General features: G+C 40.6%; 1 protein-coding gene across 2 annotated transcripts in view; it reads left to right on the forward strand.

Moving 5' to 3' along the window:
* Positions 1-21,795, forward strand: part of mre11a (MRE11 homolog A, double strand break repair nuclease) — a 100,382-nt gene that overhangs the window by 61,304 nt on the left and 17,283 nt on the right. For both annotated transcript variants that reach the window (XM_048533545.2, XM_048533547.1), the window contains 4 exons: positions 1,227-1,400; positions 7,199-7,261; positions 9,020-9,236; positions 17,935-18,033. In XM_048533545.2, the coding sequence (XP_048389502.1) occupies positions 1,227-1,400; positions 7,199-7,261; positions 9,020-9,236; positions 17,935-18,033 (553 nt within the window). The remainder of the gene's footprint in view (positions 1-1,226; positions 1,401-7,198; positions 7,262-9,019; positions 9,237-17,934; positions 18,034-21,795) is intronic.

Genomic DNA, 21,795 nt, shown 5'->3' on the forward strand with positions numbered 1-21,795 from the left:
TTTAGAAGCTAAGAATTGAATCAGTGGAATCGCAAAAAAAAATCCAAAAATATTCACTTTAAATTCCATGTTAATGTGTAAACATATCCAGACCGCCTCACCCTATCTTCCTATTTATTTCAGAATCCTCTCCCCATCCCCCTTTTCTGATGAAGGGTCTAGGCCCGAAACATCAGTTTTTGTGCTCCTAAGATGCTGCTTGGCCTGATGTGTTCATCCAGCTCCACACTTTGTTATCTCGGATTCTCCAGCATCTGCAGTTCCCATTATCTCTGATATCCAGACAGGCAGATCAATTTAATGGCTGTTTCACTTGTGCACCTCTTTCATGTGCAGCTTCTTCTGATAGTGCAAATATACAATCCGTGTGCTTGCTCATACTGTATGTTTGGTCCTGCATATGCGCAAACCAGATGTTAGTAGATACTGCCTTCAATAATTGACACTAGGACTCCGGAGGAGATCGAAAACACAGATGAGGCCTTGGTGCTAAGTGAAGCAGCACTGCCTCCCAAAGTTTTTAAGGTGCACTTCTCATCTTGTTGTGGCTCACCAGCATACTATGGCACACTGTTTGAAAACCATTTCATTCTGGCACTGCAGGAGGCCACAATGATGCCACCCGAAGGTAGCAGGAACAGCAACTCATATTCCGCTTGGGAACCCTGCAGCCCAATGGTATCAATGTGGACTTCACCAGCTTCAAAATCTCCCCTTCCCCCACCGCATCCCAAAACCAGCCCAGTTCGTCCCCTCCCCCCACTGCACCACACAACCAGCCCAGCTCTTCCCCTCCACCCACTGCATCCCAAAACCAGTCCAACCTGTCTCTGCCTCCCTAACCTGTTCTTCCTCTCACCCATCCCTTCCTCCCACCCCAAGCCGCACCTCCATCTTCTACCTACTAACCTCATCCCACCTCCTTGACCTGTCCGTCTTCCCTGGACTGACCTATCCCCTCCCTACCTCCCCACCTATACTCTCCTCTCCACCTATCTTCTTTTCTCTCCATCTTCGGTCTGCCTCCCCCCTCTCCCTATTTATTCCAGAACCCTCACCCCATCCCCCTCTCTGATGAAGGGTCTAGGTGTGAAACGTCAGCTTTTGTGCTGCTGGGCCTGCTGTGTTCATTCAGCCTCACATTTCATTATCTTGGATATCCAATCCAATGTTTCTTTACAAAATATGTATAGATTTTTGAAAATGAGATGTTACTTTTCCTCTAGAATGCCCAGTTATCACTATTAACTGAAAGAGGGATTGGAGAAGCTGTGCAGGAGTTTGTTGACAAAGAAGAGAAAGATGCTATTGATGAGCTGGTAAAATTTCAGTTGGAAAAGACGCAGCGGTTTTTGAAGGACCAGCGCATTGAAGCTACTGAAGATAAGATTGATGAAGAGGTACATTGAATGCTTTTCAACATATATCTGTATCACGAATACTAGGTTTCAATAAAATATTGTTTTGTTAATGGAAAACAACTTTAATTTTCCAAGGGTCTTCATAGATGAGCAATCAAAATAAATAAATGCTGAATCATGAAGTGGCAAGTTAATACCATTGTTCACCATCTGTGTCGAAGTCTGTGCCCATTGTTCAAAAATAGTAGTTGAGAAAAGCAGGATGCCATAGCATTTCTAATTACCAGATTGAAACAGAGTTGGAGACAAAGGTATCAAGGTATGGATGAGGAAAAATTCATCTTTTTGAAAAGTGAGCCTCTTTATCAGATGATGGCATACAAGAAATTTAATAGTCAACCATTGCTATTATTCTATATATTAGCCCCTTAGACTATGGAAGGAAAAGAATGAGTGGACTTTCCTAGTCCCAGTTCTTATCTGCTAACTTCTAGAAAGTACATTTGTATAAATATTGTTTGAAAACAGGATAAGGATCAATTGCAAAATCCTTTTCCAAAGATCTTCTTAAGAACTTCAAAAGAATGACTGATGAAAATGTTTCTGTAGCAAATCCTCGAAAAGCCAGTTGAGTGGACCCGTAGAATAGGGTGCCATGTAATCTGCCACTGGCTGCCTGCCTGATGCCACCCAGAATGTGATCTGATGAACAATAATGGGGTCCAATGAGTCAGGTTGTCTACCTATGGCCCAATTAAAATCCTTAAGTGACCAATTAAGGGAGAGGCAATGGCCTAGTGGTGTTATCGCTCGACTGTTAATCCAGAGAGCCAGATAATTTTCTGGAGACCTGGGCTCGAATCCCACAATGACAGATGGTGGAATTTGAATTCAGTAAATATCTGGAATTAACAACCTAATGAGGGCCACGAATCCGTTGCCAATTGTCGCAAAAACCCATCTGGTTCACTAACGTCCTTTAGGGAAGGAAACTGCCATCCTTACTTGGTCTGGCCTACATGTCAGTCCAGACCCACAGCAATGCGGTTGACTCTCAACTGCCCTCTGAGCAATTAATGGTGGGCAGTAAGTGCTGCCGAGCCAGTGAGGTCCTCCTCCCATGAATGAGTAAAGAAATTAATGTGCAATTAAGGGCCTCACCCTACCACTGTTCTGGTTCTAATACACAATATATGGTGCAGTAAGTTTAATCCTACAGACTGCCGATTACAGTGATGATGTGGAGGTGCCAGTGTTGGACTGGGGTGGACGAAGTCAAAAATCATGCAACGCCGGGTTATAGTTCAACAGGTCTATTCGAAATCACAAGCTTTCACATTGCAGCCCCTTCATCAGGTGCAGTTTATAGGCAGAAAGATTAACATAGAACAGTACAGCACGGTACAGGCCCTTCGGCTCACGATGTTGTGCCGACTTATTATCCTACTCTAAGATCAAACTACCTTGCATACCCTACATTTTACTGTCATCCCTGTGCCTATCCAAGAGTCACTAAAGTGTCCCTAATGTATCTGACTCCAGTACCAGTGCCGGCAGTGCATTCCACACACCCACCACCCTGAAGGCCGGAGAGATCAAAAGATCATGCTGTGATTGGACAAACGTAAAATGGCGGATTGCCTTCTGTTGAACCTTTAATCATTCATGCATTCCTGCATTCTAGAAATTGCAGAAATAGGAATAGGAGAACTCTGTTAGAAAGAAGACGCAAGTTTCGATTGAATCAGTGCAAATTCCAGAATCTGTTTCAAGTTGCTGCCCTGAGATAATTAAAGGTTTCATCAATGTCTGCCTAACTTTCCAAGCTTTAAACAGACAGATTGATGGTTATATACAAAAGGTGACATCTCAGTTTAGAGATAGTAGGAACTGCCAATGCCGGAGAATCTGAGGTAACAAGGTTTAGAGCTGGATGAACACAGCAGGCCAAGCGGCATCAGAGGAGCAGGAAAGCTGACATTTCGGGTCGAGACGTTTCTGAAGAAGGGCCTCCTCCCGAAACGTCAGCTTTCCTGCTCCCCCGATGCTGCTTGGCCTGCTGTTTTCATCCAGCTCTACACCTTGTTATCTCAGGTCAGACACGGAATTGTATGTGTGAAGCCTTGTTCAGAATTTGTCTCAGAGTTTTAACCTCTAATCAGGCTGGTTTTATTCCAAAAGCAGGAATTTACAAGATGCCACACTAACTGCGACTACAAATTGTGTGTTTCTTGAACAAAATAGAATGTATCCGCAAATAAACAAACATCTTGGATGAAATGATTCTTCCCCATAGGGTGTGTGCGTGTGTGTGTGTGTGTGCGCGTGCGTGCAAGATCTCTGTACCCCTCATTTCTCTGCTGGTGCATGCCTGTGTGCTGTTCTCTCATTGCACCCGACAAAGGAGCTATGCTCCGAAAGGTTGTGATTTCAAATAAATATGATGGACTATAACCTCGTGTTGTTTGACTTTTGACTTTGACCATTTAAAGTGAAATGCAGTTTTTCTTGTATAGAAATTCTTATCACTGATGTTCTGCTAACATGTAAATGAAGTGAGAGCGAATTCAAATCTAGTTGTGATGTTTAAATGTGGTCATATAAGCATATTGTTCATATTCTCACCCGAGTTACTCATCCTTGGGGAAGATGTCAAGTCAATGATCAATTCAAATGCAACCATACCACAGTATGTACCATAGAATTTATGTTACAGCACAGAAAGAGGCCATTCAGCTCATTGTGCTCACACTGACTCATTAGATAAACATCATTACCTACTGCCAATCCCTTGCTTTTTCCCCGTACCTTACACATTATTTTTATACAAGTAATTATATAGTTCCCTCTTGAATGTCTCAGTGGAATCTACCTCCGCCCCACTTCCAGGCATACTTCCATTCCCTAGCCACTCACTGATTGAATATGCTTTTCCTCCCTTTATCCTGGTTTCTTTTGCCACTCACTTTAAACCTCTTGTTCTTGCTCCTTTTATGAGCGAGAGCAGTTTCTCTCTATCTAGGCATGCTCATGATTTAGAAAACTGCTTTCGGATTTCCTTTTAGTCTTCACTCCAAGGCAGACAGTCCCAAGGTCCTAAGTCTTTCCTCGACCGAACTTCCTCAGCACTAGAACCATTCTTATAAAAATCTCTTCTGTGCTTTTTCCAATTATTCACATTCTTCTTGTAACAAGGCTGTCTGAACTGTACGCAGTATTCTTGCTGAAACCTAACAAGTGTCTTGTACAAGTTCAACATCTCCTTACCGTTGTACCCTACGTCCCTGTTACTAAAGCTGAGGATACTGTATACTTTACTTATTGCTGTGTCAATCCGTCTTTCCACTTTCAATGATCTGTGCATATATACACCCAGGTCCTTCCGTTCATGCACTCCTGTTAGAATTGTACCTTCTACTTTATATTGCCTTTCAATGCTCTTCTTCCCAAATACATCACATCGCACTTCTCTGCATTGAAACTCATCTATCAGCTGCCTACTCCACCAACTTGTCTGTATCTTTCTAGAGTTCCATACTATCATTCTCTGCATTGAAACTCATCTATCAGCTGCCTACTCCACCAACTTGTCTGTATCTTTCTAGAGTTCCATACTATCATCTTAACAGTTTATTGTTCTTCCAAGTTTTGTGTCATCTGCCGACTTTTAAATTGTCTCTTGCACATCAAGAATTAGATAATATATGTATCAGGAGGAGCAAAGGCCCCCATGGAACTCCATGATAAGCCTTCCAACCGCCTAAAAATTATCCATTGGCCATTACTCTCTGTTTCCTGTCATTCAGCCTGTTTTGTTTCCATGTTGCTACCGATCCTTTTATTCCATGACCAATAACTTTTCTCTGAAGTCTATTGTGTAGCACGGCATTAAATACCTTATGAAGGTCCATGCACACCTCTTCATCAGCATTACCCTCATCGGGCCTTTCTTTTACCTTTTCAGAAAACTCTAGCAAGATAGTTAAACATGATTTGCGCTTTGAAATCCATGCTGACTCTTCCTAAGCGACCCACCTTTTTTCCAAATAAGTACAAATTCTATCCCAAATATTTGGCTGTGGAAGGCTTCCCCAGTAGTGAAGTTAAACTGACTTGCTGGCCTTTCCTCACAATGTTTGTTGAACAATGTTTGCATTTTTCCAGTCTTCTGGCACCTCCCCTGAGCTGTTTGAGTGGAAACATACTGCTATAGGAAACTCTCTTGCAAGCAATCCAGAAACACTTGCCCCTCACTGCCCTATACACCACAAGCACTCTGCTCTATTCTGGGCAACTGAAGTCTCCTGTTAAGGCTGCTCCATGCTGTTGTCATCGCTCAGAAATTCTCTGCTGATTTGTTGAAGAACGTTGAAAGACAGAATAAAATCCCTGCTGATTTGTTCTTCTACGTACTTTCCTCTAGTTAGTTACCTGTAGACTACACCTAGCAATGTAATTGTACTCTTTTTGTTCCTTAGTTCTAGACAAATTTATTCTATGCTTGGACACTTTTGAGACACTGTTTCCCTGTTAATCTTCAATCAATACTACTACCCCTCTTTTCCTTTCTTTTCTATCTTTTCTGACTACCTCAGGAGTATTTAACACCTATTCCTACCCTTCTTAGAACCAGGTCTCTGTTATCACCACAATACCAAAATTGCACATGGCAATCTGCACCTGTAACTCCTCAGTCTTATTTATTATAGTCTGTGTATTTATGAACGTGCACAGTAACCCTGGTTTAGACTTCATTTTCTCTTTCCTTACTCTGACTGTCTTATGAACGTGCACAGTAACCCTGGTTTAGACTTCATTTTCTCTTTCCTTACTCTGACTGTCTATACTAATGCTGGTTGCTGTCTATACTAATGCTGGTTGCCTCTGTAAGGATTTTATGAATCTTGGCCTTCTCCTTTACTATTTTGAATTGATTCCCACTCCATGCCATGGTGTCAATGGAAAATTGATAAGGTAGAACTATACTGAGAGAAAATGTGCCTTTCAGTTGATAGTTTAATTTGTAGTGGACAAATCTTTTTAAAAATATTGATATTGATATAATTGAGAAAAACTGTGTGGCCTACAGTTTTTTTTGCCCCAGAACAGTTCCCTTGTTTGTGTAAGACCACTTTTAGATGATGTTCTGTGAACAGACTTTTCTGCCGTAACCTCTAAATTTTGATCCAGAGAGCATATTTCGTCAAAATCTATATGATTATATCTTGGAGTGAATTTTGTGTAGGAGGAGCTAGAGTCATAAAGTCATACAGCATAGAAACAGACCCGTTAATCCAACCAGTCCAGGCTAAACAGACGCCCAAACTAAACTAGTCCCAGCTGCCTGCTTCTGGTCTGTATCCCTCCAAACCTCTCCTATTCATGAATCTATCCAGATGTCTTTTAAACATTGTAATCGTACCTACATCCACCTCTTAAGTTCATTCCACACGACAACCATGCTGTGTAAAAAAAAATTTACCTCTCATGTCTTTTTTAAATCTCTCCTCGCTCCTTAAATATATGTCCCCGAGTCTTGAAATTCCCCATCCTACAGAAAAGACAGCTACCATTAACTCTATCTATACCTCATTATTTTATAAACTTCTATCAGGTCATTTCTCAACCTCCTATACTCCAGTGAAAAAAAAAACATTTAAGAGGATCATTAGAAATATAAAAACTTCATAAATCACAGACTTAAAAAATGTCTGAGTAATAATTTGTTCTTTCCTCAGTACAGAATGCATCTTGTCTGGTTATTGGGTTGAGCCTATCGTTTCTGTTTGTTATTTGGGTATTTCACAAAGTCTAATTACCTCATCTTTAACTATTAGGTTCGCCATTTTCGTGAAACCCGGAGACAGAACACAACTGAAGAAGATGAAGAAGTTCAAGAGGCAAGTTGTTTTCTGCGAAGTGATTCAGTATTAATTTTCCAAGTCTTTAATTAAGTATGACGGCTGTGTCTCTGCCTTTACTATGCAAACTTTGCATACTGCACTATATTTCCAGATTTTCGAATGATGTACTATTGCTGCCTTGTATACATGTGGATACAGATTTGACTTTTCCAAGCCCAAAAGATTCTCCAGTAATGAAATTTAGGTGTCATGCTGTGTATTTAGACAGTGGATCTCAATCGGCGCAGGCTTGGCGGGCCAGAGGGCCTGTTTTTGTGCTGTAATTTTCTTTGTTCTTTACTCGGTAATCCATGCATATTTTCAATGTGTATGTTGTCCTTGTATGCCTGCTTTGTAACTCAGTTCAAAGGAAATGGTGTGCTGATGCCTGCATATTTTGTAACTTCAGGATGATTAATTCAGTATTTTTTCCTTTCTTGTCCTTCTCTTCCTAAATGCTAGTTTTGGTGCCACATAAAAGAGCAACACTCTGGTATTTAGCTCAAATGTCCATTCTTCACACATGAACTTGAGTACTGAACATTAGTGAACTATTTACTCAATAGTGTTAGAGCTGGACCTGATGAACCTGATTGTATCTTCACTTGAATTGCATACAATTCAGCTGTAGTCACAAAATAATGATCATGATAATGAATGCTGGCTTGTACCCTTATTGATTCAATCTCAATCCCTCAGTTGCTGTTTAAATTCCTTAGTAAATTCATCACAAACCTGGAACTGCAAGCTGGTATCTGATTGATTTTGGTCAAATAGTATTAAGCCCCAACCTCTTACTCTCAAATTGCTGGGGAAAGCCCAACTGTGTGAACTACATATCTGTAAATTGGGTTAATGTCCAAGAGATTCTAGGTTTTTTTAATCCTAGAGAACTTATTGTTCAGGCTATTCAGACAAAGAGCTCTGTAGGTTGGGAATTTAAAGTAGCAGCACTTGTTGGCATTGATTGATATAAGTTTAATTAAATTTAGTCTGTACCAAAACCTTAGGCCATTGTTTTATGAGGAGTAAGTTAATGCAAAACCAAAACTGGTTTGAACATGCCAAATTGGCCTACCACTTAAAAGGAATGAATAAAGCATATTTGCAAACACTTTTTTTAATCTATTTTTTTTCCGCAGGATGTGGGTGTCCCTGATAAAGCCAGTATTTATTGCCCGTTCCTAAATACTCATGAGAAGATTACATGAAGCATCTTCTTGAATTGCTGCAGTAACTTTTCTCGAGATAATTTTCAGTGGTTTTCAAGAAGGAAAGCCAGGATTCTAACCCAGTGACTGAATGAGTGACAACGGTGATAATACATTTTAAAGTTAGGATTGTTTGTGACATGGAGGAACTTTACAGGTAGTGGTGTCCATGTACACCTCTTGCCCTTCTTCTAGATGTTTGCACCTTGTTATCGAAGGAGCCTTGATAAGTTGCGAAAATATTAATAACACAAGAGTCAAGAAATTAACTTCAGGATTTTCATGCATGCCTCTGAATGTAATCACTCAGTTTGGCTTCACAGGACTTAAAGTGGCTGACTTTCTCTCACCCAGATTCTTTGAAATTGATCCCCTTAATATTTTAATACATGTAAAGAGATACCATCACTGACTGTATATTAGCTGAGTCCATAATTTGGATATTGGCACCAGGTAATTGTCAAATTAATATGGATATTACTTGCTTTACAGTGAACATTTTTCTAATGGACAGTTGGTTTTTTCTCTCTCCATTAATTAAAAGGCAATGAGTAGAGCCAGAGCGCACAGAACTGAAGGAAAAGAAATCTCATCATTAATTAGTGATGATGACGACATGATCATTTCTGAAGAAAAGGCTGCAGACTCTGGTGAAAGCAGTGCATCTGTAGCTAACAGAGGGAGAGCCAGAGGTCATGGAAGGAGCAGCAGTAGAGGCCAGAGCTCTTCCACAGCAAGAGGAGGATCCAGAAGAGGAAGCAGTAAGAATTGTTTACAGTACACAAACTTAGACAGTTGACAGGCAAGAAAAGATATAGAGTCATACAGCATGAAAACAGACCATATGATCTAACTCGTCCATGCTTATCAAGCTTTCCAAACTAACCTAAGTCTAGCAAGTTGGCTTCACACCATAATGACTGTGCCATAATAGCTAAATATTTCTTGTTCCCCCTGAGCTATTCTCACATCCACCCTTCTAGAATAGACAGAGAAATCCAGATTGATAAAGGAAAGCATTCTTTTTAAAGTTCCTCTCTGACTCCTTCAGATGGTTAAAACAGTCCTTGAGATTACATGGGCTTCTACGGTCTAAGTGACCTCTTCCATATTGAATAACTGGTTAAGTTGAGGACATACATAGTTAGCACCAAACACACTAGTCAGCAATGTATTCCATAGGAGACAATTCTGTAACAGAAATAATTACTTATTGTCCAGCCTATTATGCTATACATGCATTTTTAACCTCATGTTCCCTAGTTTTCCACAATCTGCTAGTATTCTGGAATCAGTAGTGTCACCATCTGGCTGTTAAGCTAATTTCTAGACCCCATGGCAGGCCACGTCCTAAAAATAAATGCTGTAAAGTAAATTAATCTTTTTGAGGGGCAGATGTCCTTTAAATGAAGAATCATTCTTGTAGTCCTTTCCTAAGGAACTATATCAGCATTCATTTGGGGAGATCAAAGTATTTGATAGATGGGCTAATAAACAACGTATATATTGTTAAAGTGGTGTTGTTTAGTTCTTTCCATAAAGAAACTATTAGCTTTCAATCAACACAGTTACATTAGTCATGAACTTTTAGTGATCTGAGCATGGGTAACATCAGCAACATTTTTACTCTCTTTCTTTCAGTTGTGTTACCTGCAACCAAAGCTTATGTTCTGAGTCATTTTTATAGGGTCACGTTAAATTACACTTATCTACGGCTGTTTGTTATTGTATGGCTATTACAATGGGTGAGGCAAGCAGGTTGATACGCTTACTTTTCTTGCATTCTGAGGGTAAGCAGAGGTGTTTTAATTGTTTCAGTCATTTGAAACAGGCTGCAATTTGTTTAGTCCATACTATATAGATGCAGAATTAGGCCATTCAGCCTATCAAATCTGCACTTTCATTTGATCATGGCTGATGTATTTCTCAACCCCATTCTCTTGCCTTCTCTCCATAACCCTTGACCCCCTTACTAATCAAAGGCCTCTCTGTCTTAAATAGTCTCAATGACTTTGCCTCCACAGCCCACAATGGCAATGAGTCACTGTAGTGATTGGAAACAGGTGGACCTTGATTGGGGTTGTTAACCTGGGCCAACCAGGAAAGCCCAAGCTGACAAATTCGGACAGGAGATTTAGAACCTCCTCAATTGAGGGGACTGATTCTGAGCCCACTGGCTATGACCATTGTGTTGTGTAGAAGTAGGTAACAAGTGAGTTGGTGACAGAATATCAGCCTCTGTGCAGTTATTCCAGTTGTGACGGGAGAAAACAGGACGTGCCTGAAGACCATTCTCTTGCAACATTCATCTTGGAGTTGGGGGTAAGCATTTCTGGTATCATACCTTAATTTGGGAAGTTGACTCATTTGAGCCTGCTGTCGAAGACTAAACCCAGTATTTGAAAAGAATGTGTTTTTGTTTTCCCAGACAAGTGACATTGCGACAGATGAAAAGCAATGAGTAATCCTTCTGACTGCTTGTGGACCTCCAGCATTTTTGGTTACAAGGGCCTTAACTTTCCAAAAGGCACCACACGTTAAAACCATCCAAGAGTGGATGGCGTTGGTTAAGAAATATTACGGCCCAAACGTTCTCTAATTCTGAGGTGCTATCAGTTTTATTCAGCCGTTCGAGAACCAGTGGAATCCAGCTTTGGGATTTTTGATGAGCTTAAGATGACTGGCAGAGGCATGTGATTTTGGGTTATGAGACTGTTTTGGTATGTAGGATTAATGACATAACCAACTGGACTTCAAACAGGCACTGCAATTGGCTTTGTTGTTAAAAAATGCAGGCAGTGGCGTATCCCAGTGGATTGGACTCCCTCACCTGCCCAACTGAGCTTGGGGAACACCACTTGAGTGTAGACAATTGCAGAGCCCCATGCAGGACATATCTTGAGCAGAGGGACCCTTGGCCAGCCCACAGCAGAACCCTACAACAAAGCCGGGGTTCAGCGAAGTGGCTAAAAATTTCTTCAGGAACAGAGCCAGCAAGCCATTCTAGGTGCTTTTGGTATGTAGACTTGAGACAGCAAAAGAGTCCTACAAGGCCTGACTTGAATTTAAAAAAATTACCCAGGAGAGTGCTCACCCTGAAAAGTTTCCCCTACATGTGGGTTGGAACAATTAAATTGCTTAGCGATGTCCAAATCAGAATAGATTAAAATTAATGTTTGGCTAAATGGTCATCCATTTCCCATGGAGGTTGATACTGGTACAGCTGTATCTGTGGTTGCAGAATAGATCTTTAACAAGATTCACTTGGGACTCCAACTCTTAAGTTTGTGCAAGACCTCCGCCAGACTGAGAATATACACTAGGGAGCCAGCTGCAGCTTAAAGGTGCAGCTTTGCTTCTCATAGGTGAGGAGAAACTGTCGGTAGAGTTACAGCCTAAGGGCTGAGGTCCGAGCCTGTTGGGACAAAAGTGGTTGAGAAAGATTCACCTAGACTGGCTTAATATTTTTCGATTTTAAAAAAATGGCTGCCTCAGTGAAGTCCTAGTGAAATACCCAGGAGTATTTCAGGAAGAGCTTGGTACTATCAGTTGGGCCAAAGCCACTTCGTATGTTGACCAGGAAACAATTCAAAGATTTTGCAAGGCCTACCCAGTGCTTATTGCCTTGCAGGCAAAATAGAGACAGAAATCAGGAGGCTGGAGAGTGAAGGAATCATTAAAGCAGTGCACTTTGCAGAATGGGCAGCACCAGTCATACCGCTTGTGAAGCCTGACAGCTCAGTTCGTCTTTGTGGGGATTTTAAGCAAATGGTAAACAGCTTCTCACAGCTGTATAAATATCCAATCCAATCGTTTAGAGCATTTGTACGCAAAGTTGGTGGGGGTGCTATCCTTTACAAAGCTGGACATGAAGTAAACCTACTTGCAACTGCAACTGGATGCACGCTACAAGTAATAAGGGCTTATACCAACATACAAGACTGTCATTTGGGGTATCACCAGTCTGCACCCTTCTCTAGCTGATTGGAGAACATTTTACAAGGTCTACTCCAGGTTACCATTTATCTGAATGACATTCTTGGAGAACTTCGGCATTGTGCTTAAACATTTCTCTCAGGCAGGCATGTGCCTTAGAAAGGAAAAATGTGTGTTGTCAGCGCCCTAAGTGCCCTGCTTGGGTTACAGATTCAACGAAACTGTTGGAAGAGAAAGTGAGGGTGATCAAAATAGTCCTGGCTTCCATGTGTGTACCAGAGCTTAGTACTTTCCTTTTGGTTAGTGAATTATTACGGAAAATTCAGAGGTAACCTGGCCTCCATCTTGGCACCCTTCTACCTGCTGCTGAAAAGAGTCATCCTTGGAAATGGTCACATAGCCAAGAAATAGACTTTAGGAAGGTGAAAAAGCAGCTATTGACATCTAAGGTGTTGGCCCACTATGATGCGATGTAAGAGGTAGTGCTCACATGCATTGCCTCCCCTTTAGAGCATCAGGGTAGTATTGGCTCACTGGCGGCCAAACAGAGGAACACCCGATAACACATGCTTCTTACACTGTGGCTGATGCCGAACATATATGCCCAAATAGAAAAGACATGTGGCTAATGCGGATGACCTGAGCTGCCTCCCTGTGGCAGACACTCCACCGCTAATACCTCCCCTGGAAGAGCCCATTTTGTTTTTAAATTGCTTGGAAACCCAGTCGCCACTGACCATATCCAAATGTGGACGCAAAAAGATCCCGTCTTAGCAAAACTGAAAGAGCTGTGGTAATGGGGAAACTGAAGGGCCAATGCAGATTGAAACCTTTCTGGACCCGGCAAGACCAGATCCCATAGAGGATGGCAGATTACTGTGGGGAGCTGTTGTTCTGAGTAAAGGTCACTGCCAGATACTGGCTGAACTCTGTCAGGGTCATCCAGGGGTTTCCAAGATGAAGCTGTTAGCAAGAAGCTATGTCTGGTGGCTGGGGTTGGTAGCTGCATTGGTTGATTAGTGCCCAGAGTGCCAACGTGCAGCACCCCCACATTCGTGACAACGACCAGGTAAACTCTGGAGTCAGTTGCATATTGACTATTCTGGCCCTGTTCGTGGGCGTCATGTTCGTGGGCGTCATGTTCGTGGTCATTGTGGACACCCATTCGAAGTGGTTGGACATGATAAAGTTAGTTCAGCAAACTCAGATGACAAGTGAGAAGCTCCAAGCGTCATTCGTGATATAAGGACTCCTGGCAGTATTGGTCATCTCAGCTCTAAAGAGCTGCCTCTTTGCCCCTGAGGCTGTACCCTGAGTCCTAATCTGTCTTACTTGTGGAAACAACTTCTCCATATCCATGTTACCCAAGCCTGTCAGTATCCTGTAACTTTCAACCAGATACCCCCTCATCCTTCTGAGCTCCCTTGAGTATGACCCAAAGTTCTCAACTGCTCCTTTATATGACTAGCCCTCATGTGTCAGAGCATCTTCAAAACCCTCTGTCATATGAAGGCTTGTCATAGGAGGAGCAGTTTGCCCTCTGTTTGTGAAGTCTAGCTTTAAAGTGACCTCCAATGACACACACTGAAAGGAAAGGGAATAATGTTAAAACCTGAAGAAATTAATATTAATTCATAGTCCAGAAAGTGGTGGCCAGTGAGGGCTGTTTCCCAGTAGTGCTCAAATTCAGGCAGATTCAGCTATCCAAGGCAGGAGTTGGAGATTATTCTTTTTAATGTGATGGAAGTGCAGCTGTGTGAGATTAGCTTAAAGAATTGTTTCACTTTTCAGGGGAATGCGATGTTTCTTTCACAGAAACTAGGTCTTGACACAGACTTAGCTTTCAGGCAGAGTCCAGTTTTATGTTGACTGAATCTGTCTACAGTACCATGTTACCAGCAGTTTGAGATCATAGGGTTCAGAAATTATGATTGATCTCTTGAGACCAGGTAGTTTTGGTCATGTAACATGGTTCCTGAATGAGCCAAATATACTAATGTATTAATATTAACAAAAATCAGTACGTGTTTTATGAGGTAGATGTGAACAATCGGGCTTTTTGCAGCAGTATAGTTTTAATGTCTCTTTTTGCTGCCACTCTTGGCTGGGAAAACATGCTGTCTACTTTCTTTTGTGGATTTATTGAAAATAGAGTTCAAGGCTTCAGGAGAATGGTGTTTTAGCTTTTTCCTTGAATTTATATTGATGGAAATTTCCGGAGTTCTAACAAATTTGCAAATCATGTGATTGATAGCAGCCTTACTTAGCCTGGCATAGTCTATTTAAAACTAGTCAAGAAGTATTGCCTTTAAAACAATTCATGATCTCTTTCATATCCATTGACCATGGCCCATTCTCATGCACATCTAAATCTTTATTAATTTGATTTCATTCATGACGGCGAGCACGAGGGGGCATAGCTTTAAATTGAGGGGTGAAAGATATAGGACAGGTGTCAGAGGTAGTTTCTTTACTCAGTAGTAAGGGAATGGAACGCTTTGCCTGCAACGGTAGTAGATTCGCCAACTTTGGGTACATTTAAGGCGTCATTGGATAAGCATATGGATGTACGTGGAATAGTGTAGGTTAGATGGGCTTGAGATCGGTATGACAGGTTGGCACAACATCGAGGACCGAAGGGCCTGTACTGTACTGTTATGTTCTATGTCTTTTGTTGCTTTAACCTTTGCACAGATTTTGGTGTCATATCCAGACTGCTAACTGTACTCTCCACAATACTGAGATGTCTATTAAAAACCACGAAGAGTAGTGAACTTGGGGCCCAAAGCCTAGGGCGCGTCACTATTAATGTGTCTCTTAAATTGAGCTACGTCTGTTAACTGTAAAGCCTCAGCTGTGGATTTGCAGTCAAGTACTAATCCAGTATTTCAGATTTCTATTGATAGCTCAAAAATCCATATTATGAAATAACTTAGTTTAAGATGACTTGTTTAAGATTTTTTGGAAGTTTGGATAGACTTGGAAAAGTTTTTGTAATGTTATAGCTATAATTATCTCCTTGCTAATCATACATAACTGCTTTATGCCCCTTTAAAACTACAAAGAATGCAGTCCTTAAAATAAAATAATAAATTAAAAACAGATTATAACAATTCAGTTACCATGTTGTGAGTCATTTGTGGTAGAGTCCCAAACATACCCCAAAACTGTATAACTGTCACCCAAGTATGCTTCTCTCTGTTGTGTCAGTTTAGTCAATTTTGTGAGCTGCATTAGGGGTGCATTCATTGTAAAAATCATCATGATACTGGTACAGATAATTCCAAATGATAATGAATGGCAGTAGATAGGCCTTATTTATGTAAGTTAGTAATTTGTGTTTCTCTCTTCTCTTGGTTATTAAAACTAATGAAGGAAAGTCCCCACAGGGGCCACCTTTTTATTCATCATAGATTTTCGTTGTATTTTTATAAAAGTTAAGTTAAAAGCTTCCCTATTAAAGTTATGCAAGATGAGCAATGAACCCAAATGGGTCCTCTCAGCAAAATAAAATGAAATTTGTAGCTGGTTTAAAGCTAAAATTCATAACATTTGCTAAATTATCAAAAAATATAGTGCAGCAAGAGAATCTGGTGTTAGTGAATACAATGGAAGAAGAAATCGCCCACGAAGAGGGACCAGCCACTGACCTAAACTTGGGAAGCATGTGTTGAAGTGAACTCTCCAAAATTGTCAGAATGGTTACATTGTTAACAGAAGTGGAATAGATATATTGTCACTTAAATGGCCCAAATCAGACCAGCAAAGATTTCAGAGCAACAGCTGGTTCGTGAAGCCATTTCTTATGGATGAAAAATGTCTGCTTTGTGGCAAAATGCCGTTCAGAGTACCAAGAGACCATGATGCCAAAATTAACCAGTTTCTAGTAATTCATCAGACATTGGCAAACGCATCAATACAAACTATGCTGCATTGACAATGAATTTCAATCTGCCAAGCATTTTAAACAATGGAATGGAAACTTTCAGAAACAGTTTTAGTGAAAACCATGGGACAGCAGAAGACAAGATTCAGGATGGGACTGGACTGTAGGGATGTCGTAAAGCATTTGGTAATTTTCAAATGTCAATTTTTGCTGGTGTTTTTGTGTATATTTTTGACAACAGTTGGATGGATAAGGATAGAGTGAATTCATGGATTGCAACTTGGCACCCCACCAGTTTGTGCAAAGAATAAAACTTGTTCATATGGGATGTAACACAAGGAATAAGATCAAAAGGCACCTGTTAAAAAGTAACTCTAAACTGCAATTTAACATGCATAATTCAGTTTTTTTTGGACATCTGTCTCAGCAAGCTATTCAAGGTTCACATTCATAAATTTTCACAAGGAAAGGAAACAACCGTACTTTTTTTTTTGCCTATTTCATTTTGCCCACTTACGCTGGTGATTCACATTTTATACTCAGTCTATGAATTAATCCCCATTCTTGGAAGTATTTGTTCAGTTTTATGGGGAGGTGATGGCCTAGTGGTGTTATCACTGGACTGTCAATCCGAAGACCCGGGTAATGTTCAGGATTCAAAACCTGCCATGGCAGACTGTAGAATTTGAATGCAATACAAATCTGGAATTAAGAGTTTAATGATGGCCATAAAACCATAGTTGATTAGTGAAGGTTTTTACAACAATGTCCTTTTAGGGAAGGAAACTGCTAGCCTTACGTGATCTGGCCTACATGTGACTCAAGACCCACAGCAATTTGGTTGACTCTTAACTGGCCTTTGGGATAGGTAATAAATGCTGGACTAGCCGCAACACCCTCTTCCATGAATGAATATAAGGTAATTGACTTGCCCATCATGATCTGTGAAATGTTTTGTTTTTACATCATATCCATTTAAGTGATGTTTAATCAAGGAGATAATTTTACAGCGATCATTTTCAAAGCACACATTGTTCATTTTGTAGGTAACTGAAATAGCCCATGTTAGGTAATGAGTCCACAAGAACTACGCAGACATAGATCAGTTGGTAATTTAAATTGAACTATGAACTTTTATTCTAAACTTGAAAAAATTCTTAATGCTTCTAAACATATTTTAATTGTTTAACAGCTTCTGTTCCAACCTAAAGTGGTCTCCTTTTAACATTCAGAAAAACAGACATGTTTCTGACCTGATGGAAAATAACCGCAAAAATTGGGTGGCACGGTGGCTCAGTGGTTAGCACTGCAGCCTCACAGCACCATGGACTCTGGTTCGATTCCAACCTCAGGCAACTGCCTGTGTGGAGGTTGCACGTTCTCCCCGTGTCTGCGCAGGTTTCCTCCCACAGTCCAAAGATGTGCAGGCTAGGTGGATCGACCATGCTAAATTGCCCGTAGCGTTCAGGGATGTGTAGGTTCTTGGGTGGGATGCTTCAAGGGGTGGTGTGGACTTGTTGGGCTGAAGGGCCTGTTTTCACACTGTAGGGAATCTAATCTAATTGTATTGTTTGGTCATATTTGCCAATGCTACAAGTTGTGGAGATATTAAATAATCCTCTTCTTTGATTCATTAGGGAGCAGTGGAAGAGAAACTGGCGACAAAATAAAAGTCTCCAGCAGGACTTACAAAGCTCCAGTCGTTACTCCCATAAAGAATTCATTAATCATGGATGGTAGGTCCATTTGTATGTCTGCAAAGCACTGTGTGTATAATTTGAATGTTAATCTTTATTCAAAATGTAACATATTTTATACTATAATGAGGTTGCTTACAAAACTCAGTATCTCTATTCCCACTGCAGTTAACTTTACAAAGGTAAGCATTAAAATAGTATTTAAAGCAGATTGTCAGTGTTCTGCTGAACAGTGTATTACTTAAATTACTTTGTATATGGGTACGCTTTTAAATGCAGTAGCTGAATGAATTGTTGTGAAATAATTATTTTAAGTCTACATTTTCTGTTCTCTGGCTTCCTTCTGTGGCTTATATTTGGACTGGAGCAAATGTCAGAATTATTGACAGGATTCCTTTTGTAGTACACTGGTTTACCAGCATACTTTTCATTTGTGTGCATATATATATTTTTATTCAGTGCACGTTGGTGGGCAGACCACTCAAATTATATTATGTCTGCAAAGGAGAAGATAATCACTACATTACCCTCAGAACATCGAATTTGGTGACCACATTCAGTAAAGAAGAGAGGAGAAGAATATGGTGGGAGGCTCAGGAATCCTTTAATGTGCAATGTACCACAATTATATGTACACGATAATACACAATCTTTTGTTCATTGCCTTTGATTTATAATGGAATTTTGAAAATTTAGGAAAGTCATTTTTGGGATGAGATGCCATACCCAATTTGCCAGCTCTAGTGTACCAAGTCCCATGCCATGATTCCAAAAAGAGCAGGGAGTTCTCTGTGTCCAGGCCAAACCTTTGTTTTCATAAGATAGAGGAGCAGAAGCTAGTTGACTGTGCTCCCCATTGAGTCTGCTCAACCATTAAATAAGATGATGGCTGATCTGAATAGCACTCAACTCTACATTTATGCCTTTTCCGATAACCCTACGTTCCCTTTCTGATCCAAAATCTGTCTACCTCAGATTTTAACATACTTAGTGATCCAGACCCAGTCTTTTTGTGGTCAAGAATTCCACAGATTCATGACCTTCTGAGAGAAGAAATTCCTTATCTGTCTTAAATGAGCAACCTCTCATTCTGAGATTATGCCCTGTGGTCCTAGGTTTCTCACGTAGGGAAACAACCTTTCCACATCTACTCTGTCATGTTCTCGAGGAATCTTCAACCAAAACATTATTAAAAATGAATTATTTCATCATTTATCTCATTGCTTTTTTTTTGTGACCTTGACATAGACAAAATTGACAGCCAATTTACTTTGACAATAATTGCATTCCAGATGTGTTTTAATTAATTGTGAAGTTCTTTGGAAAATTTGAGGTACCTGAACAATATAAATCACTGCAGAAGCCTTCCTATCAGCCTGTTTGTTTGCTGGAATATTTCATTAAGTAAAATAAACTAATTTTGAAATAATTTGGTTCACTAGGCAGGTTTTAAAAAATCCAAAAGACAGCATTCACCACAAAAAAAATCCAGTTAAATTATTCAGTTCTTTTAAATCTACGTGCATTCAAGCAAAGGCCACAAGACTGATTGATTCAAATGCTTAAACTTCTTAACGTTCTTTGAACGATACTTGCTTCACACGAATAGATGCTGGGATAAGATTAAATTCATCATTAAAGTGAGGATAAAAAAAATGAGAGAACTGTGGATGCTGTAAATCAGGAACAAAAACAGAAGTTGCTAGAAAAGCTCATTCAGTCTGGCAGCATCTGTTGGGGGGGGGGAAAAAAAGTCAGTTTATGTTTTGGATCTGGTGAACCTTCCTCAAACTAGAACGAGATTGAGGTTGACCGTCTTCAACACTCAGGGTGAGTCCGTAATGGCTGTACAGAACCTCTGCAGCACTCTGTTACACTTGGGGCAGAAGGTGGTTGTGGAACGAAGTGGGTGAGGCACTGATGTGGCAGTGTGCTCCTTACACTGTTGGGGCCTGACTTCCATTTTACATGATGGCAAGTCTCTGCCTGCTTGATGCCTTCCCGGATTGTCCTCATCCAGTTTAGGCAGACTTGGGCCTCTGGTGTGCATGTGCGCGTGTCGGGGGAGGGGGGTGCTGAACTTTGGCAGTGAAGGGTATCACTGAAACACTTCCTGTATCCATCTGCCATTTCAGAGCTGTGTGTAAAACACCTGGTTGGGGAGTCTCGTGTCAGTCGTGAGGATAGTGTGTCCAGCCAAATGTAGATGATCAAGGTGGTCAGGTGCCTCAATTCTGGGGATGTTGGCCTGGAAAAGGATGTTGGTGTTGATGCGTCTTTCTTTGGGGCGGATTCGCAGGATCTTGTGCAGGCAATATTGGTGGTACTGCTCCACTGGCTTGAGATGTCTACTGTAGACTGTCCATTCTTAGAGCTGTATAGGAGGGCAACAACCACCACAGCACTGGAAAACTAAATTCATGTCACAATGTATGACTATGTAATCACTTTTTTTACGAAAGCGGATGCTAAATTACCCGATCCCTGTTTGAAATGCTTCAGACATTTAATAATGAAAACTCCTGTTACATTTGTACATTATATTATGTTACATTATAATATAGTAATACTATATACTTTTAATATAATATATACTGTTTACATGTTTCTAGCTGATTTGTTATAACTGTATTTTACATGCATATTAGATATTAAATTTGCATTCAACTTGGCAACAATTTTTTTCTAACTTTCTTAAGATATGTGAGATTCTGGCAATGTTCGCTCTTATTGTATACTCACTTTCTGTTGGGAGGCTGGTAGTGAGCCACCCTTCTAGAACCTCTGTGGTCCATGTGGTGTACGAACACTCAGTGTTATTAGGAAAAGTATTTCAGGATTTTGTCCTACATTCTCGAGACAATTAGGAATAGGTTTTTAAAAAACAGCTTAGACAATGACACCATGAATGAATAATTTTTTTTTTTAAAATTCCTGTTACTACTTCTAATCTTGGCTTACTGTCCTGTAGCCCTCATTGAATCAGTATTGGCCTACATGAGACTAAAGATTGTTTGAAAAGAATTCTGCTGATACGCTGACCTGTTGGTGCAATATGGACAGCCAGTTCTGTTCTGGGACTGTGTTTCAGCAAAGTGTTAGTTCATAAGGTATGATGGAAGGTGTCCTCTGTGAAGATAGGCCTCCAACATCACGTGCACTTTGTAGCGTTCACTCTCACTGCCAATAGATACATGTACAACATTTAGGGTGGTATGGATGATGTCAAGTAGGATTTACCTCATTTTATTTTTGATCTGTCACAACCTGTCACAGATTCTGTCTGGCAGTTGTACAGTCATAGTCAGAGTCCTACAGCATGGAGACAGGCCCTTCGGCCCAAACTGATCCATGCTGACCAAAATGTCCATCCATGCTAACCCCATTTCCTTGCACTTGGCCTAAATCTTCCCTATCCATGTATTTGTCCAAATGAATTTTAAACTTTGTAAATATACTGGCCTCAGCCACTTTCAATGGCAACTGATTTGATATGTGTACCCCCTCTGTGTGAAAAAGTTGCCCCTCAGGTTCCCATGTATTCTTTGCCTTCTAGTCTTCGATCCCAGCCCTGGAGAAAAGACTTGAGTACATTGTGTCCATGCTGTAAAGAAAAAAAATCATAGCTTGTCCAGCCTCTCCCTATTACTCAGTCCTTTGAGATCTGGCAACATTCTTATATTTCTTCTGCACTCTATACAACTGCAACATTACTTCCTAATTTCTACACCGTGTCCTGACTGAAGGCCAGTGTGCCAAAAGCTTTCTTCTGTGCCCTGTCCACCTGTGACTCCACATTCA

The sequence above is a fragment of the Stegostoma tigrinum genome, chromosome 6 (assembly GCF_030684315.1).
Source record: "Stegostoma tigrinum isolate sSteTig4 chromosome 6, sSteTig4.hap1, whole genome shotgun sequence".
NCBI classification, from domain to species: domain Eukaryota; kingdom Metazoa; phylum Chordata; class Chondrichthyes; order Orectolobiformes; family Stegostomatidae; genus Stegostoma; species Stegostoma tigrinum.